The following is a 23,300-nucleotide window of genomic DNA, read 5'->3' as shown; positions in this document are numbered from 1 at the left end:
AAGCGAGATGCACAACTAACGTGCTCTGTGCTTTAGACCTGCTTTCAGCTGGTCTATTGCGCAGTCTATTTTATTTTCTCAAAATAGCACCGAAACCGAAAATAGGCCGAAACACCCATGAGTCCACAAAGTGGCGCAAATGGATTTGCTTTTTAAACAACGTGATGGAAAACATGAAAAGTTACGTTTGCATTGGTCTGAAAATAGCAACAAGTCGTAGAAACACGTCTTGCGCCTTATTGCGCTGATGTATAATAGGGCCCATTATTTTAAAGTGCCCTTGTTACAGTGTAATTATTCATTTAAATAATGAGTATTATAAATTAAATACATGCAATTGCTATATGATTAGGGTCATGATGAAGGTTAGGTCTAGGGTTAGTTGCATGTAATTGTGCATAACTAATTGTAATTATTATAGCAAGTGCATGGGAAATGTGTAACAAGTAAACCTTAAAATAAATTGTTAACTTAAGGTGTTATGTATATTGTATTAAATGGTGAGTATGCCTGAATTTTGTGTTCAGAGGATACCCTGTCGGTCAGGTGTGTAAGAGCTGTGCATCTGGTTGTACATCCTGTGAGAAGAATGCAACACACTGCATGAGCTGTGAAGAGACACTTCTGCTCCACAAACATGAGTGTGTGTCGAGCTGTCCATCTGCACACACAGTGAGCAACGGGGAGTGTGTGCAGTGTCAAGAAAACTGTGCTGTCTGCTCTGAGGATGGCTGTACAGGTCAGGCACATTTTCCATGCTTTCAAGATTTATTGACAAAATAAGAGCAATAAAGATGTTTTATTGATGTACAACAGTTGTCACTGAGGTAAAAACGCTTTTTAAGATATACGTTTTTACCTTATTACAAATAGTTTCAATGACCAGCTAAGGAGATGAATTAAAATCTTTTTTAAAGCAGCTCTGCAAGACAATAGTGTCTTTATTCAGATTCACATCAAGTCTGAATTTCAATGTTGTTTCAGTTCAGATCAATCACAGTGCCCTAACTTTATAGTATCACTATACATTACATTACATTACATTTGTTAACATTTTTTTTTTTAATATTCTCTGTAAAATTAATCTCACCAATCCCTATTTTTGCTTTTATTGTTTGGTTATGTCCTTAGAACCTCTGTCATCTATTTTAGCCACTTATTTGCCTTTTTCCAAGCAAATTGAAAGCTTTAAAACAGGGGTGACCAACCCTGTTCCTGGAGATCAACCTTCCTGCAGATTTCAGTTGCAACCCATATCAAACACACCTGCCTGTAATTATCAAGTGCTGTTCAGGTCCTAATTAATTGATTCAGGTGTGTTTGATCAGGGTTGGAGCTGAACTTTGCAGGAAGGTCATTCTCCAGGAATAGGGTTGAGCACCACTGCTTTAAAATATAAAAAATGCATGTGACTGATGTGTATATAGAAAAAATTCAAAGCAGAACAATATATTCAGTTATGTCAACCGCAAAGCTTATTTAAGATATTATACAAAAACCCACTGACCTCAGGATGATGGAATCTTGGAACCGGATGATGGAACCCATGCTAAAATGCTGACTAGTTTTTGCCAACAAAAATGTTTTCACTGGAGCACTAAATTAAAAATTAGAAACTCTAGTTAAGTAAATAAATTTCTGAAATGACATGCATGGAAAAAACTAAATAACACTCTATTTTAAGGTGTCCTTGTTACACATGATCCATGTCTGTACTATAGTTACAATAATTACATGCAACTAACCATAGGCCTAAACCCCATTCTGAACTTAACCATATACAGTTGTACATATAGTTAATTAATACACTGTAAAACTTAACAGTCAAATTTAACAAATGAAATGAGTGTATTTAACATAATGTTTACTGTGTGTTAATTCTACTCATTTGAAAAGAGTTTTGAACTCAGTGTTGAAGTTAATGAGTAAATGAAGTGATTAAGTGTTGATTGAGCATTAATAATGTACACCTGCTACTAACTATCTTCTTACTTCAACTTAAATGGAGTGGGTTGACATTACTCATTAGGATTAGTTTTTTTTACTCAAATGGTTTGTAGCAAACGATTACCTCAAACAGTTTGAGTTGCCTTAACTTATTGGGTTTTACAGAACTCAATTGGTTTGCGTTATCTTAATTTATTGGGTTTTTCTGTGCTCAAATTGTTTGTGTACTTAAATGGATTAAGTTCAAAGTACTCACTAGGATTAGTTTTTGAACTTAAAGGGTTTATTGCAATTGGTTTCCTCAAATGGTTTGTGTTACCATAACATTTTGGGTTTTACAGTGTATTACTCTGCGGTAAATTATTAATTACACTATAAGAGAAACAACTTAAAATTAAGTGAAACCGACCACTGAATGCCTAATTAGAAAAAATATATGTTTTTAGAATTTGTCATTAAATATCTCATTTTGCCTTTTTAATGTTTCTGTTCTTTAAATATAGGGTGTAAAGAAAACTTCTTCCTGCATGTGGGTCAGTGCATAGTCATGTGTCCTGATGGGTTTTTTGAGGACATGAATCAAGGCATTTGTAAACATTGTCATGTGGATTGCTCATTATGTGATGGACCTGAATCAAACAACTGTGATGCCTGTTCAGACAGTGACAGTACACTGCACTATGGAGCATGTCTAACTCCCTGCTCCCCACATACATACAGGGAAAGCAGGTCCGGAGAATGCATGGGTAAGCCTACATTAACTCTCTTAAAAATCCCACTTTATATAATATTTATTAAAGTAATATATATAGCTACAAATATACTGTTTAACAATGTTTTAATGAAAAATATGGATATTATGTGCTAAAATATAAAAAAAAAAAAAAAAAAAACATTCAACAACTCTGTTCTCCCTGATTGTTTCCTGATCTAGCTTTAATTAAAAAAAAAAGTGCCATTTTATGCTCTGTGGGAAATTACTTTTTTTCAGTCTTGTTTGGCCATTTCTGAAATAATTCTTATACTTCTCCTCTGTTATTTTGGCATACTTATTTAATTAATTAATATATTTAATTATTTAATTCTGTGCCATCAGAATGACAATTGCATATTAACATATACAGTTGAAGTCAGAATTATTAGCCTCTTTTTGATTTTTTCTTCTTTTTTAAATATTTCCCAAATGGTGTTTAACAGAGCAAGGAAATTTTCACAGTATGTCTGATTGTCACACTGGTAGACAAGGAAGACAATGATGGTTATCTTTTATCAGTTTTATTCAAAACAAATCACTTAATCAAAGAGAGGAAGTGGGAGAGTGGTGTCAGAGCTGTTAGCGATCTTCTTCAACAGCTTGTATTGTAAACATCTGATGTTAGCGATCTCACATATAGTTCGTTCTTGGCAACATCAGCAGGCGAGTATACAGACACACAGTTCATCAGGTAAATGGCAGATCTTCTAGTAAACACCATATGAGAGTAATCACTTCCCTTGATCAATGTGAAGGATCCGAAGGTACATAAGGAACATCGATGGAAGAAGAAGAGAAGACGAAGAAGTCCTTAACGACAGGGAACAGGTGATTAAAAGGCCGGTGATGGTTCGCGGGATTGGATAGAGGTAGTTTGTGGGAGAGCGGTGATTGGGTGAGCAGGAACGAGCCGAGGGTGTGACAGTACCCCCCACCCCCCCTCCCCCTCCACAGGTGACTCCTGGCACCCTAGATCGGCAGCAGGGACGGCCGCGCCCTCGAGGAGTTGGGTGTTCTGGATGACTATGGTGGAATTCTTCAAAGAGAGTTGGATCTAAGATGTCATCGCGGGGTGTCCAAGATCTCTACTCAGGACCAAAGATTTCCCAATCTATGAGATATTGGAGCTGGGTGTTCCGCCGCTGGGAGTCGAGGATTTCTTTGACCCGGTAGATATTGTCACCTACGATCTCCATTTGGGAGGGGGGGGGGAGGTTTGACGAAGGGAATTTTGTGCATACTCAGCCCATGGTTGATACTGGCTCCAGGTGTTTTGGTGGTTGCTGCAGTACGAACAGAGGTACCGGGAAATCTCTTGGATTTTACGCTCAGTCTGTCCATTCGTCTGCATGTGGTAGCCAGAAGAAAGGCTGATGGTAGTACCCAGAAGACGGAAGGACACCTGCCAGACCCTGGAGATGAATTGGGGCCCTCTGTTTGATACAATATCCTCTGGGAACCCATTATTTCAGAAGACATGTTGGAAAAGGGCTTTGGATGGGTCCAGGGTCGGTGGGGAATGGAACATCCATGGAAGAAGAGATGACGATTAAGATGCGAAGGTGAGGACAACCATCTGTCTTCAATACCAGCCGAGGAATGAGAGGATAAGGTGAGTTTTTATTGTGTCCTTGATGACGGAGAACAGGTGCAGGTGATAAGAAGGCCGGTGATAGTTCGCGGGTTTGGATGGAGGTGGTTTGTGAGGGAGAGCGGTGATTGGGTTAGCAGGAACGAGCCGAGGGTGTGACACTGATAATATTTTTTCTTCTGGAGAAAGTCATATTTGTTTAATTTCAGCTAGACTAAAAGCAGCTTTTAATTTTTAAAAAAACATTTTAAGGTCAAAATTATTAGCCCCTTTAAGCTATATTTTTTTCAATAGTCTACAGAACAAACCATCATTATACAATAACTTGCCTAATTACCCCAACCTGCCTAGTTAACCTATTTAACCCAGTTAAGCCTTTAAATGTCACTTTAAGCTGTATAGAAGTGTCTTGGAAAAATATCTAGTAAAATCTTATGTACTGTAATCATGTCAAAGATAAAATAGATCAGTTATTAGAAATCAGTTATTAAAACTATTATGAAAACAATCTTCCCTCCGTTAAACAGAAATGGGGGGAAAAATAAACAGGGGGCTAATAATCCGAGGGGGGGGGGGGTGCTGACTTTAATTCTGACTTTAACTGTACATGTGTGCTATAGTGTTTATACTTATGATATACATTTACTGTATAATGTTACAAGTGACACATTACAATAAATATACAGTACAATATTATAGTAAAGTGTATTTTTGGTGTTAAATACCTCTACTGTCTATGAAATGTTTGTGAGTATGTGAGTATGATGAAATGCTTTACAATCCCCTATAGTAGTTAAATTCAAGATCAATTCATCAAGGGGGGGTTTAACAGAGAATTATAATGTTATGCTTTTTTCAGCAGACACAATTTTTTCAAAAATACTTTTTTGATATGCACATTTGACATGGTGATATAAGGATTAAACTGATCTGAGAACTGTACCAAAATGATTCAGGGGAAAAAATAATACTATCAACTCTTCTGTAAATTCTTTTGTATAAATGCAAAAAAATCAAATAAATGTAACTAGTAAAATGAAATTAACAATTATGATAATGTTAAAGCACAATTTAACTGATAATTCTATAAATTATAAGACCAGATGATGTTGATCATGTGATGTCTCTGCTCTGCAGCCTGTGATAGTTCCTGTTTAACCTGCTCCGGTCCTCACGACACGTCCTGCACGAGCTGCTCTGAGGGCCTGAAGATGGATACCCATGGACGCTGTGCCACACCCACCACATGCCCCTCACATCATTACAGTAACCAGGATGGAGAATGCCATTTATGTCACAAGTACTGTCACGAGTGCTCTGGCCCACATCAGGACCACTGCCTCAGCTGCAACCAGAAACATTATCTGCTAAGTGAGTCCTGTTACTCTATTGATGTAGAAGAAGAGGAGTATGTATGTGTAAATTAGAGAACGGAGAAAGTTTGGTCTGAATAAATGTGCCTTATTTAAATGAAATTAATTTTTTATGTGACCCTGGAGCACAAAACAATTTGTCTCATGTTACACTTATGTTATATTTGTGGGAACAGTCAAAGATGTTTTGTATTAGTCAATATTATTTATTTTTATTTTGTGCCAAATATCATTAGAATATTACATAAATGTCATCTTTCATGAAGACATTTAGCAAGTTTTCTTCCATAAATGTATCAAACAAATAACATTTGATTAATGATATGGCTTGCTTAAGACTACTTTAAGGGTTATTTTCTCAGAAGTATGATTTTTGAACTCCCAGACTCAAATAGTCTCTCTGAGGGTTCAAAAAAATCCCTATTTTGAACATTTATATTGTGTGTGTACTCTTTTATGCTGAGCAATGTATAATGAAAATCGCCATAATCAATTGAAACAATAAATTATACATTTTAAATGTATAAATTCCCCATAATGCTTTTGGCCACAGAAACAGGGAGACTCTTAACCCTCTAACACATGGTGTTGCCATATGGCAACATGATATTTGTTCATTTCTCTGCCACTGTTTCTTTAAGACCAAAGTTCAAATTTTTTTGTTGGAAGGAGAACCCCTTAGTTTAGCTGTCACGGATTGGTCAGGCTCTCACGATCCCCACTCACGAAGATCACCATCACCTGACTTCTAATGAGCACACAGCTGCATCACATTCACGAGCACCAGATAAAAGCACAGCACTCCAGTCGCTCATTGTCCGGGCTCGTCTCGACGAAAGCGGACAACTGAGCGACCACTCAGCGTAGTCATCCTCAGCTAAAACAAACGCTTTACTTACCTGTTCTCTTTGTATTCCTCCTAGTCTTCCTGGTCCACCCGAATCGTCCTGTCTTCCAGTCCTCCCAAGTCTGTGTCATCCTCTGTCAGCTGTATCTGGTGTGTGCTGTCCATCCTCGTGTATTCCTGTTACCCAGCCACGGAGGAAAAGAACCCAACATCATTCCTGATCCTCCTGGCTATCCTTCATGTGCTCCTTGTTGTCATTTAATAAACACCCTAACGTTTCCTTACCTCTGTCTCCTGTCCGCTTCATAACAGAAGCCCGGACCCATAACGACGACAACATGAGCACCCCCGATCACTTTCAAGAGCTGGTGGACCAGTTGAAGCGGATTCTACAGCCACCAGCTCCACTTTCCAACGCACCACCAGCACCGAGCACTTCCGCCTCCACAGTTTCTTCTTCGGCCCTTCCTTCCAGTCCCATGGCCCGACCAGCGCCCTACTCAGGCGGAGCGGGGGAGTGCAATGGTTTTCTGTTACAATGTTCCCTCATATTCGAAATGCAACCTTCTCTATATCCCACAGATAAGTCAAAGATCGCCTACATCGTATCACTACTCTCTGGGCCTGCACTTAAATGGGCTGAGACGATCTGGAACCAAGCCGGGCCGGTCATGAATTCCATCACTACCTTCACGGAGTATTTCAAAGAGGTGTTTGGACGTTCTGATGGGGAAGTAGCCGCTGGAGAGCAGCTGTATCATCTAAAGCAAGGTACTCTATCTACACAGGAATATGCTCTCCGGTTTCGCACTCTAGCAGCTGCAAGTGGATGGAATGAGAGATCGTTGTTGACCACGTACCGGCTCGGCTTGGAACCCACTCTCCGAATCCAGCTGGCCACATTAGATGATACTATGGGTCTGGAGAGATTCATCCAACATTCTCTCCGATGTTCCGATCGTCTCCGTTCCTATCAACAGGACACCATCACCCCCTCGTCTGCACTCCTCCAATCGCCTGAGTCAACAGCCTCTCCAGAACCAGAACCCATGATAATAGAGTCTGGAAGACTGACATCAGCGGAACGACAGAGGAGGCTGACCCGGGGTCTGTGTCTATACTGCGGTGTCAGTGGACACACCCGTATGGAGTGTCCCCTTCGTCCCATTCGGACTTCAGTGAGTGTATTCAGTACGAATATTGAACAATGTAAACCACTTACTACCACCGTACAAATAACTACTGCCTCTATTTCTCTCCTTGTCACAGCCCTCATCGACTCCGGGTCAGCAGGGAACTTCATCTCCCAATCCCTCTGTCGTCAACTCCACCTACGTACTGAGGCGTCCTCGCATATATACCAGATACAACCGATAACCCAGTGCACTCGATCTTCGACCCGTATCCATCGACAATGCGAAGACATCCTTCTTCAAGTGGGGTTGTTACATCAAGAGAGGATTCAATTTCTGGTTCTGGAGGGTGCAAATATGGACATCATTCTAGGGCGCCCGTGGCTGGTGAAGCACGATCCCATCATCTCTTGGGGCACAGGAGAGATAAAGAAATGGGGATCTGGATGTACACCTACCTGTTTTCCAAATCTCCCTCTTCAAGGTCGGAACCCCATTTCTTTGTTTACAACATCGGTCGAGAGTCCTCCTGAGAAGCAGTCTATCCACATTCCTAAGGAGTACAGCTCCTTTCATGATGTCTTCTGCCCCAAGAGAGCTTCCCAGCTACCGCCGCATCGGCCATGGGACTGCGCGATCGACCTAGTTCCAGATGCCCAGTTGCCAAGAGGTAGGATCTACCCGCTCTCGCTTCCAGAGAATCAGGCAATGGAAGATTACATAAGGGAGGCTCTGAGTCAGGGGTACATACGTCACTCAAAATCACCAGCCGCCTCAAGCTTCTTCTTTGTGGCCAAGAAGGACGGAGGGCTGCGTCCATGCATCGACTACAGGGTCCTAAATAACGGTACAGTAAAATACCGATATCCCCTTCCTCTGGTACCAGCCGCTTTGGAACAGCTCCGAGAAGCTAAAGTCTTCACTAAATTGGACCTCCGCAGCGCGTATAATCTGATAAGAATACGTGAGGGGGACCAATGGAAGACAGCATTCGTGACCCCTACTGGCCACTATGAATATGAGGTCATGCCTTACGGTCTGGTCAACGCCCCCTCCGTATTCCAAAACTTCATTCATGAAGTCCTCCGGGAGTTTCTTCACCACTTTGTAATAGTGTACATAGATGACATCCTCATTTACTCCCGGAGTGAGGCCGAACATCGCCAACACGTTGCGGAGGTCCTACACACATTGAGAGAACATCACCTCTACCTCAAAGCGGAGAAATGCTCATTCCACCAGAAGTCGATTCATTTCTTGGGATACATCATTGACCAAACCGGTATACGTATGGATGGGAAGAAAATTGAGGCTGTTCTATCCTGGTCAGAACCCACTTCCATTAAGGAGCTCCAGAGGTTTCTTGGGTTTGCTAACTTTTATAGACGGTTTATCAAGGACTACAGCAGGATTACATCACCTCTCACTAATCTCCTCAAGGGTAAACCCAAAGGACTGGAGTGGACCAAAGAAGCAGCCGCAGCCTTCCGCCTTCTTAAGAAGGAGTTCACAAGGGCCCCACTCCTGACTCATCCTGACCCAAATCTTCCTTTCGTGGTGGAAGTGGACGCATCCACCACCGGCGTCGGGGCAGTATTATCCCAACATCATGATACACCGCCCCGACTGCATCCCTGTGCCTATTTCTCTCGGAAGTTGAGCCCGGCGGAGCAGAATTACAGCATAGGAGACAGGGAGCTTCTAGCAATCAAGCTAGCCTTGGAGGAGTGGCGTCACTGGTTGGAGGGAGCCAAACATCCGTTCCAGGTGATCACAGATCACAAAAACCTCCAATATATCAAAGAGGCCAAGAGACTATGTCCACGTCAAGCCAGATGGTCACTTTCTTCTCACGTTTTGATTTCTCCATTTCCTATCGTCCAGGACCCAAGAATCTAAGAGCAGACGCTCTCTCTCGTTTACACGAGCATCACGATCATGAAGAACTCCCAACGAAGATTCTTCCCGAACACATCTCCATTTGTCCGATCACCTGGAACGCTCCTCCAGTCGTTGCCACTCCGGAAGCCCCTGCTCCGCCGGGATGCCCTCCTCATCGGCAGTTCATACCACCTGAACACCGGGTAGATCTGATCCACTCCTTACATACCTCGCTAGGCACTGGACATCCAGGGATCAACAATACTCTCTCGCTAGTATCCCAACGATTCTGGTGGCCAAACATGGCAAGGGATGTGAGGCAATATGTTCAGGGCTGTAAGGACTGTGCCCAATCCAAGAGCCCACGTCATCTACCCGCTGGAAAGCTCCATCCCTTGCCGATTCCGAACCGTCCCTGGTCACACCTAGGAGTGGACTTTATCACTGACCTCCCCTCGTCAGAAGGTAATACCTGTATTCTAGTCATCGTAGATAGATTCTCAAAGTTTGTCAAACTAATCCCTCTGAAAGGTCTTCCCACAGCCTTTGAAACAGCCGACAATATCTTTAATCAAGTCTTCAGGTCATTTGGTATTCCAGAAGATATTGTGTCGGACAGAGGTCCACAGTTCATCTCACGTCTATGGAAAGCCTTCTTCAAGCTCCTAGGTGTGGCCGTCAGCCTCTCTTCTGGATATCATCCCCAAACCAACGGGCAGACAGAGAGGAAGATTCAGGAGGTGGGACGGTTCCTGAGGACCTTCTGCAGTGGTCACCAGAGCTCCTGGAGCCAGTATTTGGGCTGGGCAGAATATGCCCAAAATTCACTGCGGCAACCCTCCACCGGACTCACGCCATTCCAGTGCGTCCTGGGCTTCCAACCACCGCTCTTTCCCTGGGATGGCGAACCATCTGATGTCCCCGCAGTGGATCACTGGTTCCGGGGAGAGCGAGAGAGTCTGGGACGAGGCTCATCAACATCTGCAGAGGGCAGTCCGTCGAAGCAAGGTAACCGCCGATAGAAGAAGGTCTGAAGAACCCAGATACACACCCGGACAAAAGGTGTGGCTATCCACCCGGGACATACGCATGCGACTGCCCTCTCGCAAGTTAAGTCCCCGATTTGTTGGTCCCTTCACCATCGTGGAACAGGTTAACCCCGTCACCTACAAACTACAATTACCCTCTCACTACCGTATTCACCCTACATTCCACGTATCACTCCTGAAACCCTATCACGATCCTGTTCTTCCCTCCACAGAGCCTGACCACGAAGAGGAACCCCCTCCTCCACTGCTCCTAGAAGAAGGAGCCGTCTACGCAGTGAAGGAGATCTTGCGTTCCCGACGTCGTGGTGGCCAGTTGGAGTACCTGGTGGACTGGGAAGGGTACGGCCCCGAAGAAAGGACATGGGTTCCCAGAGCTGATATTCTCGATCCTAGTCTCATGGTGGAGTTTCATGAGAGCCACCCTGAGTTCCCAGCGCCTAGAGGCAGAGGGAGACCACCACGGCGTCGGAGGTGTCGGCCCTCAGGAGCGGGCCCTGGGGAGGGGGGGTACTGTCACGGATTGGTCAGGCTCTCACGATCCCCACTCACGAAGATCACCATCACCTGACTTCTAATGAGCACACAGCTGCATCACATTCACGAGCACCAGATAAAAGCACAGCACTCCAGTCGCTCATTGTCCGGGCTCGTCTCGACGAAAGCGGACAACTGAGCGACCACTCAGCGTAGTCATCCTCAGCTAAAACAAACGCTTTACTTACCTGTTCTCTTTGTATTCCTCCTAGTCTTCCTGGTCCACCCGAATCGTCCTGTCTTCCAGTCCTCCCAAGTCTGTGTCATCCTCTGTCAGCTGTATCTGGTGTGTGCTGTCCATCCTCGTGTATTCCTGTTACCCAGCCACGGAGGAAAAGAACCCAACATCATTCCTGATCCTCCTGGCTATCCTTCATGTGCTCCTTGTTGTCATTTAATAAACACCCTAACGTTTCCTTACCTCTGTCTCCTGTCCGCTTCATAACATTAGCCAATGATGTGCTTTGGTTAAGTCACATGACGTGAAGTTTTTCTGTGGCGCGATTTCTGACAGACTGGTGTTTATTGTGAGTAGTTGCTGAATGCAAATGTAAATGGCAATACCAACATAGAATCAACTCATGTTAGATCTGAACAAAAATCTGAAACCACCTCCAGTAAGCTATGATGACATATTCACAACTCAAAAAGGTTTTTCTCAAACTGCCTCTTTGTAAATCGATCAAATCTATGTGTTACCAAATGTCAACACTGTGCAATAGTGGAATGTGCAATATTGCAATAGGTTAGCTAGCTAGCAAGGTCAGCTGTGATCTTTTAAGTTGTAACAATAACAACATGAATGCTAGTAGTAGGCTATAATGTTAATTAGTCATAATGGCATTTGCATTATGGATGAAATCTAATTTTAATTTTGATTAGATATAAATACAGAGAACATTCTGTTAGTGAGCACCACCATGTTCTATGGTAAATGAAAGAAGAAAATGACAGAACTGGCTCTTCCTGCAGATGAAGGAGAGGATTGGACATTTGATAAGAGTAGTGATGGAGACAGTTCAAAGAAGTTAACAGTTCAAGTCAGTTCTGGTGCATCTGAATATATCAGACTTGTTATTTATTTGTTATAATATTTACTGGAGGAAATATTTATACTTATTTATACCTGTTGAATACACGATAATACAATATTGTTTGTTTTCAATAATATTCAGCAGAAAGAATGGAATAAATAAAAGCTGTTGGTTTTGTTCTGTGTTAAAGCTTATAATACTGCAACAACAATTAAATTGTTTCAAAAAACAAATGATTAATTATACTGAAAGTTCTAAATTAGAAATTTCTAAGTTAGATCCACTGTTTGGACGTTGTCGCCGTATGGCAACATATAAAAACATTTCCCCAATTTTTTTTACACCACTTCAAGTTAAGCCATTCTACGAAAAGAAAAACAGTCAAATATTTTTTATAGATCTATCATAATGCGTGCAGTAAAGGGTTAAAGTTTTGCTAACTGCATTTGTTCTTTGTTTATATATGTATGCACTGTAAATGTAAATGTATTTGAAAACTTCAGATAACTGAATATGTTATAATATTGCTATACCTAATAACAGTAAATATAACAATATGTGACCCTAGACCACAAACAATATTTGATAGGCTTTAGTCTGAACAAAAATTCCATTTCATCCACAGATGGCAGCTGTGTGAACAATTGTCCAGATGAATACTTCAGTGGGGAGACACAGCGCTGTGAACCCTGTCATCCAAACTGTCTGACCTGCATGGGACGACACAGCCATGAGTGCCTGAGCTGCAGAGATCACCTCTATAGAGATGTCAAAGAATGTGTGGACACATGCCGCTCTGGGTAACTATTATATAGAATACCTGTAGTAAAGCATATGACTAATTTAATCTTACAAATGGGGATTTAATTTGTCATTTTAAAAACATTACACCAAAGATATTAGCTATAATGATACAGTAACTATAGCTATAATGTTTTTTTTTATTCACTGTAAAATGGATGGATGGATGAAGAAATCATTGACAGCCACCTAAAATTACATACACATATAGTCATGCAGTCATATGCATAATAATATTTGGTCCCATTTTGTACTACTACATACTTTTTAAAGTGAAAAATAAAATAATAATAATGCAGCGTACTCATACTATATTGTACAGGTAAGGTTTAAGACAGTTTTGGTGGCATGTGTAGGTTTAAAGGTGGGTTAAGATGTAAGGGATCAACAGTGTAATCATAAATCTAATCACATTATTTTAAACAAACAAATGAGAAAGAAAATAATTGAGACCTGTCTGTAAAAGGTTATAAAGCCAAACAGTGGAGAAACTTGCCAAAAGTGGCCAGCTGACCAAAATTACCTTAAGAGTGCAGCTACAATTCATCCAAGAGATTACAAAAGAGCCCACAACACCATCCAAGAACTGCAGGCTTCACTCAGTTATGATGAGTGTTTATGACTCCACCATAAGAAAGAGATGGGGCAAAAAATGTTTTGCACAGCAGAGTTCCAAGAAAAAAACCACTGCTGAGCAAAAAAAGCATAAAAGCTTATCTCAGTTTTGCCAGAAAACATCTTGATGTTCTTCAAGACATTTGGGAAAATACTCTGTGGACTTTGTGGAGTCAAAAGTTGAACTTTTTGGAAGATGTGTGTCCCATTATATGTGACAAAAATGTAACACCACAGAAAAAGAGCACCATTCATTTATTCACTCATTCATTTTCTTTTCAGCTTAGTTCCTTTATTTATCTGGGGTTGCCACAGCAGAATGAACCGCCAACTTAGCCACCATATGTTTTATGCAGTGGATGCCCTTCCGGCCGCAACCCATCACTGGGAAACCACCATACACACTCATACACTACGGACAATTTAACCTACCCAATTCAAGCATATCGCATGTCTTTGGGGGAAACTGGAGCACCCGGAGGAAACCCACGCGAACACAGGGAGAACATGCAAACTCCACACAGAAACGCCAACTGACCCAGCTGAGGCTCAAACCAGTGACCTTCTTGCTGTGAAGCGAATGTTCTACCCACTGTGCCACCGTGCAGCCCAAAGAGCACCATACCAAAAGTAAAATATGGTGGTGGTAGTGTGACAGTCTGGACTGTGGGGGAAACTGGAGCACCCGGAGGAAACCCATGCGAACACGTGGAGAACATGCAAACTTCACACAGAAATGCCAACTGACCCAGCCAAAGCTCAAACCAGTGACCTTCTTGCTGTGAGGCGAACGTGCTACCCACTGCGCAACCATGCAGCCCAAAGAGCACCATACCAACAGTAAAATGTGGTGGTGGTAGTGTGACAGTCTGACGCTGTTTTGCTGCTTCGGGACATGGAAGCCTTGCTGTGATAAATGAAACCAAAATTTGCTGTGTACCAAAATATGCTGAAGGAGATTGTCTGGCCATCTGTTAGTGAATTCAAGCTGAACCGAAATTGGGTTCAGCAGCAGGACAATGATCTAAAGCACATCTACAAGTTCACTTCTGAATGTCTGAAGAAAAACAAAATGAAGACTTTGGAGTGGCTTAGTCAGTGTCCTGGACTGAATCCTATTGAGATACTGTGGCATGACATTAAAAAAAGGCTTCCCAATGGGGCTGAATTACAACAATTCTGCAAAAATGTGTGGGCCAAACAGTGCTGTAACAGACTCATTGCAATTTATTGAACACCTTTGATTGCAGTTGTTCCTGCTAAGAGTGAGGAAAACGTTTTTTTTTTTTTTTTTTTTTTTTACACAGGGCTATTTTGTTTTACATTTTGTTTTCCCTTAATAATAAAAACCTTCATTTCAAAACTGGTATATACATACAAATGTAAGCACAATGTAAAAAAGTGCATGGTCTTAATAAGGTCTTAAATTAGAGCAATAAGTCTTAAATTGACTTGATCATGGCATTGATTTTCTTGAGGAATTATTTCCTCATGTTTCATTTTAAAGTGAAGCAGCAAGGACCATCGTCACCATCGATAGCACTATTAGTGTTCAGTAAGCTTAAGAATGAGCTGCATTACTGCATTAATATGATTATGAACATCATTAATAGATGGGATTGTACCTTATACATATACATATGCATAAACATATATTTATTAATCTGTGGCATGCACCGTGAATATAATAAAATGATAATGTGTTGTCCTATAATATGCGCATGTCAGGGAGCCACTGCCGATATGTAAGATGCCCAGAAAGCTCAAACTGCACACTTTATTATTTATTTTTTGTTGTAATTATTTACATTTTTTTATAAAGCAGTTTTGCTAGTATACACTCGTTTAATTACTATTCATCAGTGACTATTAAATGGCTAAATATATGAAATGTTTAACTGAAAAATTCAAATTGTGTGGCCAAGTATCAATTATTTATAGCTCTTTTTCAATACATATAAATTCTAGGTTGCACACCAATAGTTGCATTTATAACAGCTGGTCTAACAACACTAAGGTACACTATACAATAGATCTAAATGTTATTTCCACTCTCAAGTGGTTGAATCAGAGGTGCTCAAGCCTTAATAAACTTTATCTAAATTTATTTAAAAGTAAATCAGATATGTTAATACTTAGATCTCTTTGCAATAAATACAGCACTTTATGTGCTTCCTAGTTTTCCATAGATTTTTTTTTCCTTTAATTTTCTTTAGTTAGTATTAAAAAAATTAAATCTAAATTACCCACTTACAACCTGCAGAAACCCTGTTTTGTTTGTTGTGTTGACACTAATATAGTTATTATTTTATTAAAGAAAGCTTTCCGTTTAAAATAATTGAATGTATCTTTCCAGGTACTACGCTTCAGCTGTGTCTAGTACGTGCGAGCGGTGTGATGAGAGCTGTGGAGAGTGTCTTCAGGCCGGGGCAGAGGGGTGCGTGAGCTGCAGACAGGGGATGTTGTTTATTAGAAAACAGGGACGCTGTGTGTTCTCCTGTCCTGAATCATTCTATCATGACACACACCACAAAACATGTGAAGCCTGCCACCCCAGCTGCAGGACATGCATAGGTATGGAACAATATTTCACTCAAACTTGTCAATTTACTAAGCATACCTACTAAAAGAGTACTTGATTGTATTGAATGCACATTTGTAGTGTACAGCAAATGTTAAAAGTATATAAAAATGAATTAAATGTAAAATTAATTAAATGAAAGGGCACTTAAACATATTTAAATTGAGTATGCTTTTGTGAAAAAGTGCACAATGTAATAATGCCAAATTAGATGTTTTATTTTCAAGTATCTTTTGTGAGGCTTTAAAGAAGTAGAGAAAAGAGAGTAGAGAGACATTATAAGCTTACACTTTTACACTAGTGTGAAAAATTAAATTTTATTAAATTTAAGTAAATATATTTTAAATGTATTAAATCGCATTCTCATCATTGCATGATATGACATGTGACGACAAAAAGAACAAACCGTTGGCAGGGGTGATTAGTTCCACAAAGGTTAGACAAGTATTTTGCATATTTCATGAATATTTTACAGAAATAATTGTACGGAAATATTTTGTTTTATGAGTTAGATGATAGACTTTTATTTTGTCATTTCTTTATGAGAACAAACATAAGTAGACTTTATGATTACTTATATTACCAGGAGTTCTGACAACTGACATTGTGTATACTACATTAAGTGACGGTGAATGCAATTTAATTGAACAATTTAAAGTTTTGGTAATTTGAAAATTATCAGTCGTTTTCTCTGGTATTTTTGAGTGCCCGTTGGAGTATTTTTGTTAAACAGACCTGGCAATGCTGACCATAATGCTTCTTTTTACATGAATTTTCTTACTGATGGGTGATGATGATCAATTTAAACCAAAAACTATACATGTATCTAACACATATCTTTTTTTAATTATATTTTAATGAATCATTTAATTATTTTGATTAACAGGCAAGAGTGTTGAGGACTGTGACACATGTTATCCAGGTTTTACACTCACAGAGGGTTCTTGTGAGTCACCATGCATCACAGGAGAGTATGCTAAGTCTGAGGTAAATTACAGTTATAGTGTAATCTAACATGCTGCTTACTATACTTCTACCTTTTTTTATGATTTTTGTCATCTAATAGCTGTTGTGATCTCTTTACAGGAGCAGGACTATAACTGTGAATCATGTGATGAATCTTGTTTGGAATGTAAAGGTCCTGGTCCTCAGAACTGCACTATTTGCCCAGCACAGTTCATCCTGGCCTCAGAGGGGCGCTGTCTGCCCTGCTGCACCAACACAGAACTGGAAGACACAGTTGCAGTTCAGCAAGAATGCTGTAACTGTACAGAGAACAAAGGTATTTGGACTTAGAAAGTGACATTTATTCTTCAAAATGTTACTTGTAGTGAATTATTTAGCACCAATTAAAAAAATGTTAACATTGGCTTATTGAAAGAAAGTGAAACTGTTACTATGTAGTCCTTGTTCCCCGAGTTGGTGGGGGGCTGGTGGAAATGCTATGTGGAAAACTTCCACTATAGGGATTTTGCCAGCAAGCCAATCATCTGAAGAGTAATAAAACGGGCCAATGAAATGCCAATGAATTGACAGTGCCAGCGCACGCAGCAGGCAGCAATCACAATCAGTTGTGTATAAGAATGCCAGACACGTAACACTCAGCACCTTTTCTCACTAAAGAAGCTAAACTACAGCTGTCAGCTAAGGCACAACTACTGTGGCTAAAGAACAGTTATATTTTTTGGGGGGTCATAAATAATACACCTAGTTAAGTTCTAGGAATTTTAAAATACGTTGGGAAATCGTGACGGTCCCGAAGGGGGAGGATGCTGCGGAGGCCACCTGCTGCCCAAATGGGGAGATCTGGTGGCAGAAAGACATATGGACTAACCCTGGGAAGGGGGAGTAGACAAATAAAGTAGGGTTAGTAAGGAGGGAGGACACGGGCCTGCCTGGAGAGGGGGTATTATACTATGCCGTGGAGTGAAGCATATGGCATCACAAGTGGGGCCGCGCATAGCAGACACCTAAACCCAGAGCCTGGGCCTCAGAATATCTCTGTAGAGTTTGCCAAATGGGGAACTCAACTGAGCAGAGTAAGAAAGGTGCAAGTATCTCTGTGTTAGAGAGAAAGGCACAGCAAGCGTGTTTCAACATCACACCGAGTTTCCTCATTCACTGACATTATCCAGCACACGTGAGGAAACTGGCTCCACTCGAAGATTATAAAATCTCGCAAATGTGTTAGATGTCACCAAGACCACAGCTCTACAGATGTCTGTGATAGAGGCACTGTATGCTAATGCCCAAGAGGAAGCGATACTCCTATTTGAGTGTGATCTCACTTCCCTTCTGCAGACCGCTGTAAAAGACAAAGAGCTGCTCAGATGATCTAAAGCTTTGAGTGTGGTCCACATAAAATCGCAATGTGAGAACAGGACACAGCAAAGCAATGAAAGGGCTGATTCTGCCTCCTTCATGGGCAGCGCTTGCAGGCTGACCACCTGGTTTTTAAAGTGTGTAGTAGAAACCTTGGGCAAATATCCAGGCCGGGGCCTCAGGATAAGGTAAGAGTAGGCCGGCCCAAATTCCAGGCATGAATCACTGACCAAATTGCCTCCAGGTCCCCGACTATCTGCATCGATGCCAACGCGACCAAAAGAGCTGTTTTCAGTGACAGATATCTCAAGGATACTGTGTTGAGTGGTTTGAACAGATCTCTGTGTAGGCTCGTGAGCACTACAGAGAGATCTCAGGAGGGCATTAGAGGTGGGCGGGGTGGATTGAATCATTTTGTGCCTCTGAGGAACAGGATGATGAGGTTATGCCCTCTCACTGTGCTACCATCCACCGCATCATGATGAGCAGAAATGGCAGTGACGTAAACCTCCAGTGTGGAGGGTGACAGCCTCCGCTCCAATTTATCCTGAAGGAATGAAAGCTCAACACTGATCTGGCAAATCCAGGGGTCTTCTCGGAGAGAGGCGCACCGTTCCGTGAATAGACTCCACTTCAGGACGTAGGCATGACTCATAGAGGGTGCTCTAGCCTGAATGATGGTGTTAACCACCGCAACCAAACAGCTCCATCTAAGGACCACACATGGAGGTTCCAGAGATCTGGGCGTGGGTGTCAGATAATGCCCTGTCCCTGAGAAAGAAGGTCCTTCCTGAAAGGGATCTGCCAGGGAGGGGCCGTGGCAAGGAGAGACAATTCTGATATCCAGGTCTGGTTGGACCAGAGAGGTGCAACTAGCAAGACCTACTCCTTGTCCTTCCTGACCTTGCACAATATCTGTGCCAGTAGTCTCACTGGGGGAAACGCATATTTGCGCATGCCCCGAGGCCAGCTGTGTGCCAGTGTGTCCCTGCCAAGGGAGGCCTCAGTCAGGGAATAAAACCACAAGCAATAGGTGCTCTCAGAGGAAGCAAACAGGTCGACCTGGGCTTCACCAAAGTGCGCCCTCATCAACTGGACAGACTCCATTCTCCCGGGCATGGCAGTTGCCATAAGAGTGCATCGTCTGCACGGTTCAGCTTGCCGGGGATGTGAATGGCACACAGTGATTTCAGCTGCGTATGACTCCAGAGGAGCTGAGACATGCGGTGAGAGCAGATACTCCCCATGTGGTTGATATACACCACCATCGCTGTGCTGTCCATCCTGACCAGCACGTGTTACCCTCTAGCACCAGTAAAAAAGGTGAACAGCAAGATACACTGCTAACAGCACCACACAATTGATAACCGGGTACCTTTCCACGGACCCGCAGCTGCATGCCTGCAACTCATGGCCCCCCAGCAAGTACTGGAAGCATTTGTTGAAACAATGACATGCCTGGACACTTGTTCTAAAGGCACACTGGCCTGTAGAAATGCAGAGTCTGTTCAAGGGCTGAGGGCATGGCGACACAACGGCCATGCACGTCTGGGGACCTGATCATGAAGCCAATGCTGAAGTAGTCTCATATGGAGCAATTCGAGCAGTGTGACCAGCTGCGGATGCCATATGCTCCAGGAACCTCTGAAATTATTTCAGTGGGACCATAGTTTTCCTGTCGAACTGTTTCAGACAGGTTAACTTCAGTTTGGCGCTTTCAGGAGAAGTGTGCTATCATGGTAATCGAGTCCAGCTCCAACCTGAGAAAAGAGATGCGCTGCACGGGGACGAGCTTGCTCTTTCCTCGGTTGGCCCGAAACCTCAACATGTCGAGGTGTCGTAGCACCCTGTCCCTGCATAACCAATAGATCCCATGAGTGAGCTATAATCAGCCAGTTGTCACGATAATTAAGTAAGCAGATACCCACGAGCCGAATGGGCACTAGGACACCCTCCGCAAGCTTTGTGAAAACCCTCGGAGGACCCGAAAGGGAGGACTTCGCACTGCCCTGCTCGACCCTCAAATGCAAACTGCAGAAACTGCTGGTGGCATGGAAGAAGAAGACATGAAAATTTGCGTCTTTCAAGTCTAGTGTCAAAGTCTTGATGACTCAAGTTTAAAAGGCATGGTGCTCCTCATATGTGTTTTTATTATTTTAACACATTTTAAAATATCATTTAGTGTAGGTCGTACAGTACATGACTTTAACCAGAATGTTTATTTTCGGGGGTGGGAAGATTTACTAACTCAAGCATAAAATATTCTTTTGGCATTAAAAAATATGCAACTGTCAAATCCACTGTCCTCCAGAGTGCATAAACCCTAAATAAGGACTGAATCAGCTAATCAGAGTCTTCAGAATGATTTGAATCTTTAATGACATGATCAAGGCCCTACAAAGCAAGATTGGCACCGTGCCACTCAGCAGACATTTATTTCTGAAATTAACTTCTGCAATAAACTCAATGTACAAAAACATAAAAAACCCATTTATCTTTTTAGTTAAAACCAAACAAACATTTAGCCTTATTAACAAATTATTGTGTAACATGCAATAAATAGCATCATATTTACAGTTTTACTCAGTCATTTTGTGTACATTTCTCAGATCAGAATTGAAATTTGCAAAACATTAAGTGCATTTCTCAAAGCAATGCGTACAAATAGCAATACACCTTGGATTACCTGGATTTAGTTCATCCCTCAAAACTAAATTTCTCTATCAATGAACAAGTCAATGCCATCAGAATGACAAGTTCTTGTGTCATTGTGTATGGATAAGATAGTCAAATTACTTTTACAAATTACTTGTCATGTTGTCAGTATAACAGGTACTCTGGAGTGGTGTATTGAGAACATGTAGTTTTGAGAATTTCAATTCTGATCTGAGAAATGTAGCAAAGCGACTGAGAAAAACTGGAATTTTCCAGTTGGATCATTACAATTGGAATTTTTAATTTGTGGGTGAATGGTTTCTTTAATAGTAAAATAATTAAATGCTACGTGTAGGTTGCATTCAACTATGCCAAATTTGGGTAAAATATGGACAAATCCAACTGTTGTGTTAAAATGTGTTTAAAAATAATTACCAAATGGAACCAATTAGTACCAAATGAGTTTTTGTCCATATTTTAATTTATGTGGAAACAACTCAGCATTTAAATACTAAAATATGTTTGGCTCTTTAGTTGTATCAGGCATCAAAAAAATGTATTTTTGTCTCTTTTGAAGGTGAATGTGTCCTCAGCACTAACTTTGCCTTTCGTAACCATGAAGAAGACTACACAGGAAACCTTCCACTATTCATCACCACCTCCATCCTGCTTGTCTTTGCATTGATTGCTGTTATCCTCCTCATAAAGCGCTCCCTTTCAAAACGGGCATTGCCTGATACCCCTGTCCCACGTGGATATGAAAAACTGGGCCATGGTGGTGGCAGAGACAGTTTCTACAGAGGCACATCATCGGCCACCTCAGCTTACAGTGGTCAAGCTAGTTCTAGTTCTGGAAATTTCCGTGAGTCACAACTGGTAGACCTCGGTGATCAGAAGGGCAGTAGAGATGATGACGATGAAGATGATGAAGATGAGGATATTGTCTACATGGGGCAGGACGGCACTGTTTATCGCAAATTCAAATACGGGCAACTAGGAGATGAACAGGAGGATGAGTTAGAATATGATGATGAGAGCTACAATTACCGATAACATCTTCAGCCATTTAAACACAAAATGATCCTGCAGGGTTACTGACAGTTAAGAATGCACTTAAGAATCTAAAAACAATATTATATACAGTAATTTAAAAATGTCTGGAGTGTTCAGTAATGTTTTGAAAGAAAATGTGAATTGTAGCGAATTGTATATGATGAGATAGATAGACAGACAGACAGACCGACCGACAGACAGATAGATATAGACGGACGGACGGACGGACGGACGGACGGACGGACGGACGGACAGACAGACAGACAGACAGACAGACAGACAGACAGACAGATAGATAGATAGATAGATAGACAGATGGTCTTAGCTGTTCATACTTCTTCCATTCATTTTCTTTTATGAAGACAGCTGAGAGTATTTGTTTTTTGTCATTGATTTTCTGTTTACCTATGTGAGTGAATTTTTGGAATGTGTGCATTATGTTAGCAATCATTTTAGGTAATGTCAGTTATTTATCTTCCTAGTAACAGAAGTACAAATGAGCTATTTTCCACTAAGAACTTTGGCTTCTCATAATGTTGTTGTGAAAGTGTGTCAACTATAAATTAATACAAAAAAATATATGTTGCAAATAAAGTTTTTGATCAACCACCCCATGATTCCTTTAAAAAGTAATTAAATATTATTAATAAAAAAAAATTGTAGAAGCACGGGAAATACTTATATTTGCATTTGATTGAAAGAAATTCTAAGCAAACTTATTTATTAGAAACTTCTAAGTCTTAGGATAAAAAAAATAGCTGCTGAGGAAATTTGTATCTTAGGGTTAGATTAGCTGAATGGGCCTTGCTTATGAAGTGTGTACACTCAGATTTGATCTTGTGTGTATGCTTAAATTCATGGCAACATTAATATTTATTAAAAAAAAGTCTTTAACGTGAAAAAGGGTACTTATTGCCACATCAAGGTCTGAGCTGGCGTACACATTTTTTCTTGTGGCAAAGTCATAGTACTGAAGCAAATTTAACATAATAGCAGTGTGTATATACCAAATATATCATAAACAATAAAGATGTGATGAGAGATTAAGGAAGACACAATTGTAATAAATGTGCATTTATTAACAAAAGAATAAATGAGGGTAACTAAAATGATTAAATGGATTTTTAGAT

General features: G+C 41.1%; 1 protein-coding gene across 1 annotated transcript in view; it reads left to right on the top strand.

The window, feature by feature from the left end:
* pcsk5a (proprotein convertase subtilisin/kexin type 5a) overlaps nucleotides 1-22,740 on the top strand; it is a 53,653-nt gene extending 30,913 nt beyond the window's left edge. Inside the window, exons 23-30 of the mRNA XM_056458420.1 lie at nucleotides 528-739; nucleotides 2,451-2,693; nucleotides 5,430-5,663; nucleotides 12,769-12,943; nucleotides 15,916-16,133; nucleotides 17,027-17,127; nucleotides 17,227-17,422; nucleotides 21,695-22,740. Of these exons, the coding sequence (XP_056314395.1) occupies nucleotides 528-739; nucleotides 2,451-2,693; nucleotides 5,430-5,663; nucleotides 12,769-12,943; nucleotides 15,916-16,133; nucleotides 17,027-17,127; nucleotides 17,227-17,422; nucleotides 21,695-22,170 (1,855 nt within the window). The 3' untranslated portion in view covers nucleotides 22,171-22,740. The remainder of the gene's footprint in view (nucleotides 1-527; nucleotides 740-2,450; nucleotides 2,694-5,429; nucleotides 5,664-12,768; nucleotides 12,944-15,915; nucleotides 16,134-17,026; nucleotides 17,128-17,226; nucleotides 17,423-21,694) is intronic.
* Nucleotides 22,741-23,300: the final 560 nt, after the last annotated feature.

This window comes from Danio aesculapii, chromosome 5, assembly GCF_903798145.1.
Source record: "Danio aesculapii chromosome 5, fDanAes4.1, whole genome shotgun sequence".
Classification (NCBI taxonomy): domain Eukaryota; kingdom Metazoa; phylum Chordata; class Actinopteri; order Cypriniformes; family Danionidae; genus Danio; species Danio aesculapii.
Note: the sequence above shows the minus strand (reverse complement) of the source record. Positions and strands in the feature narration are given on the sequence as shown.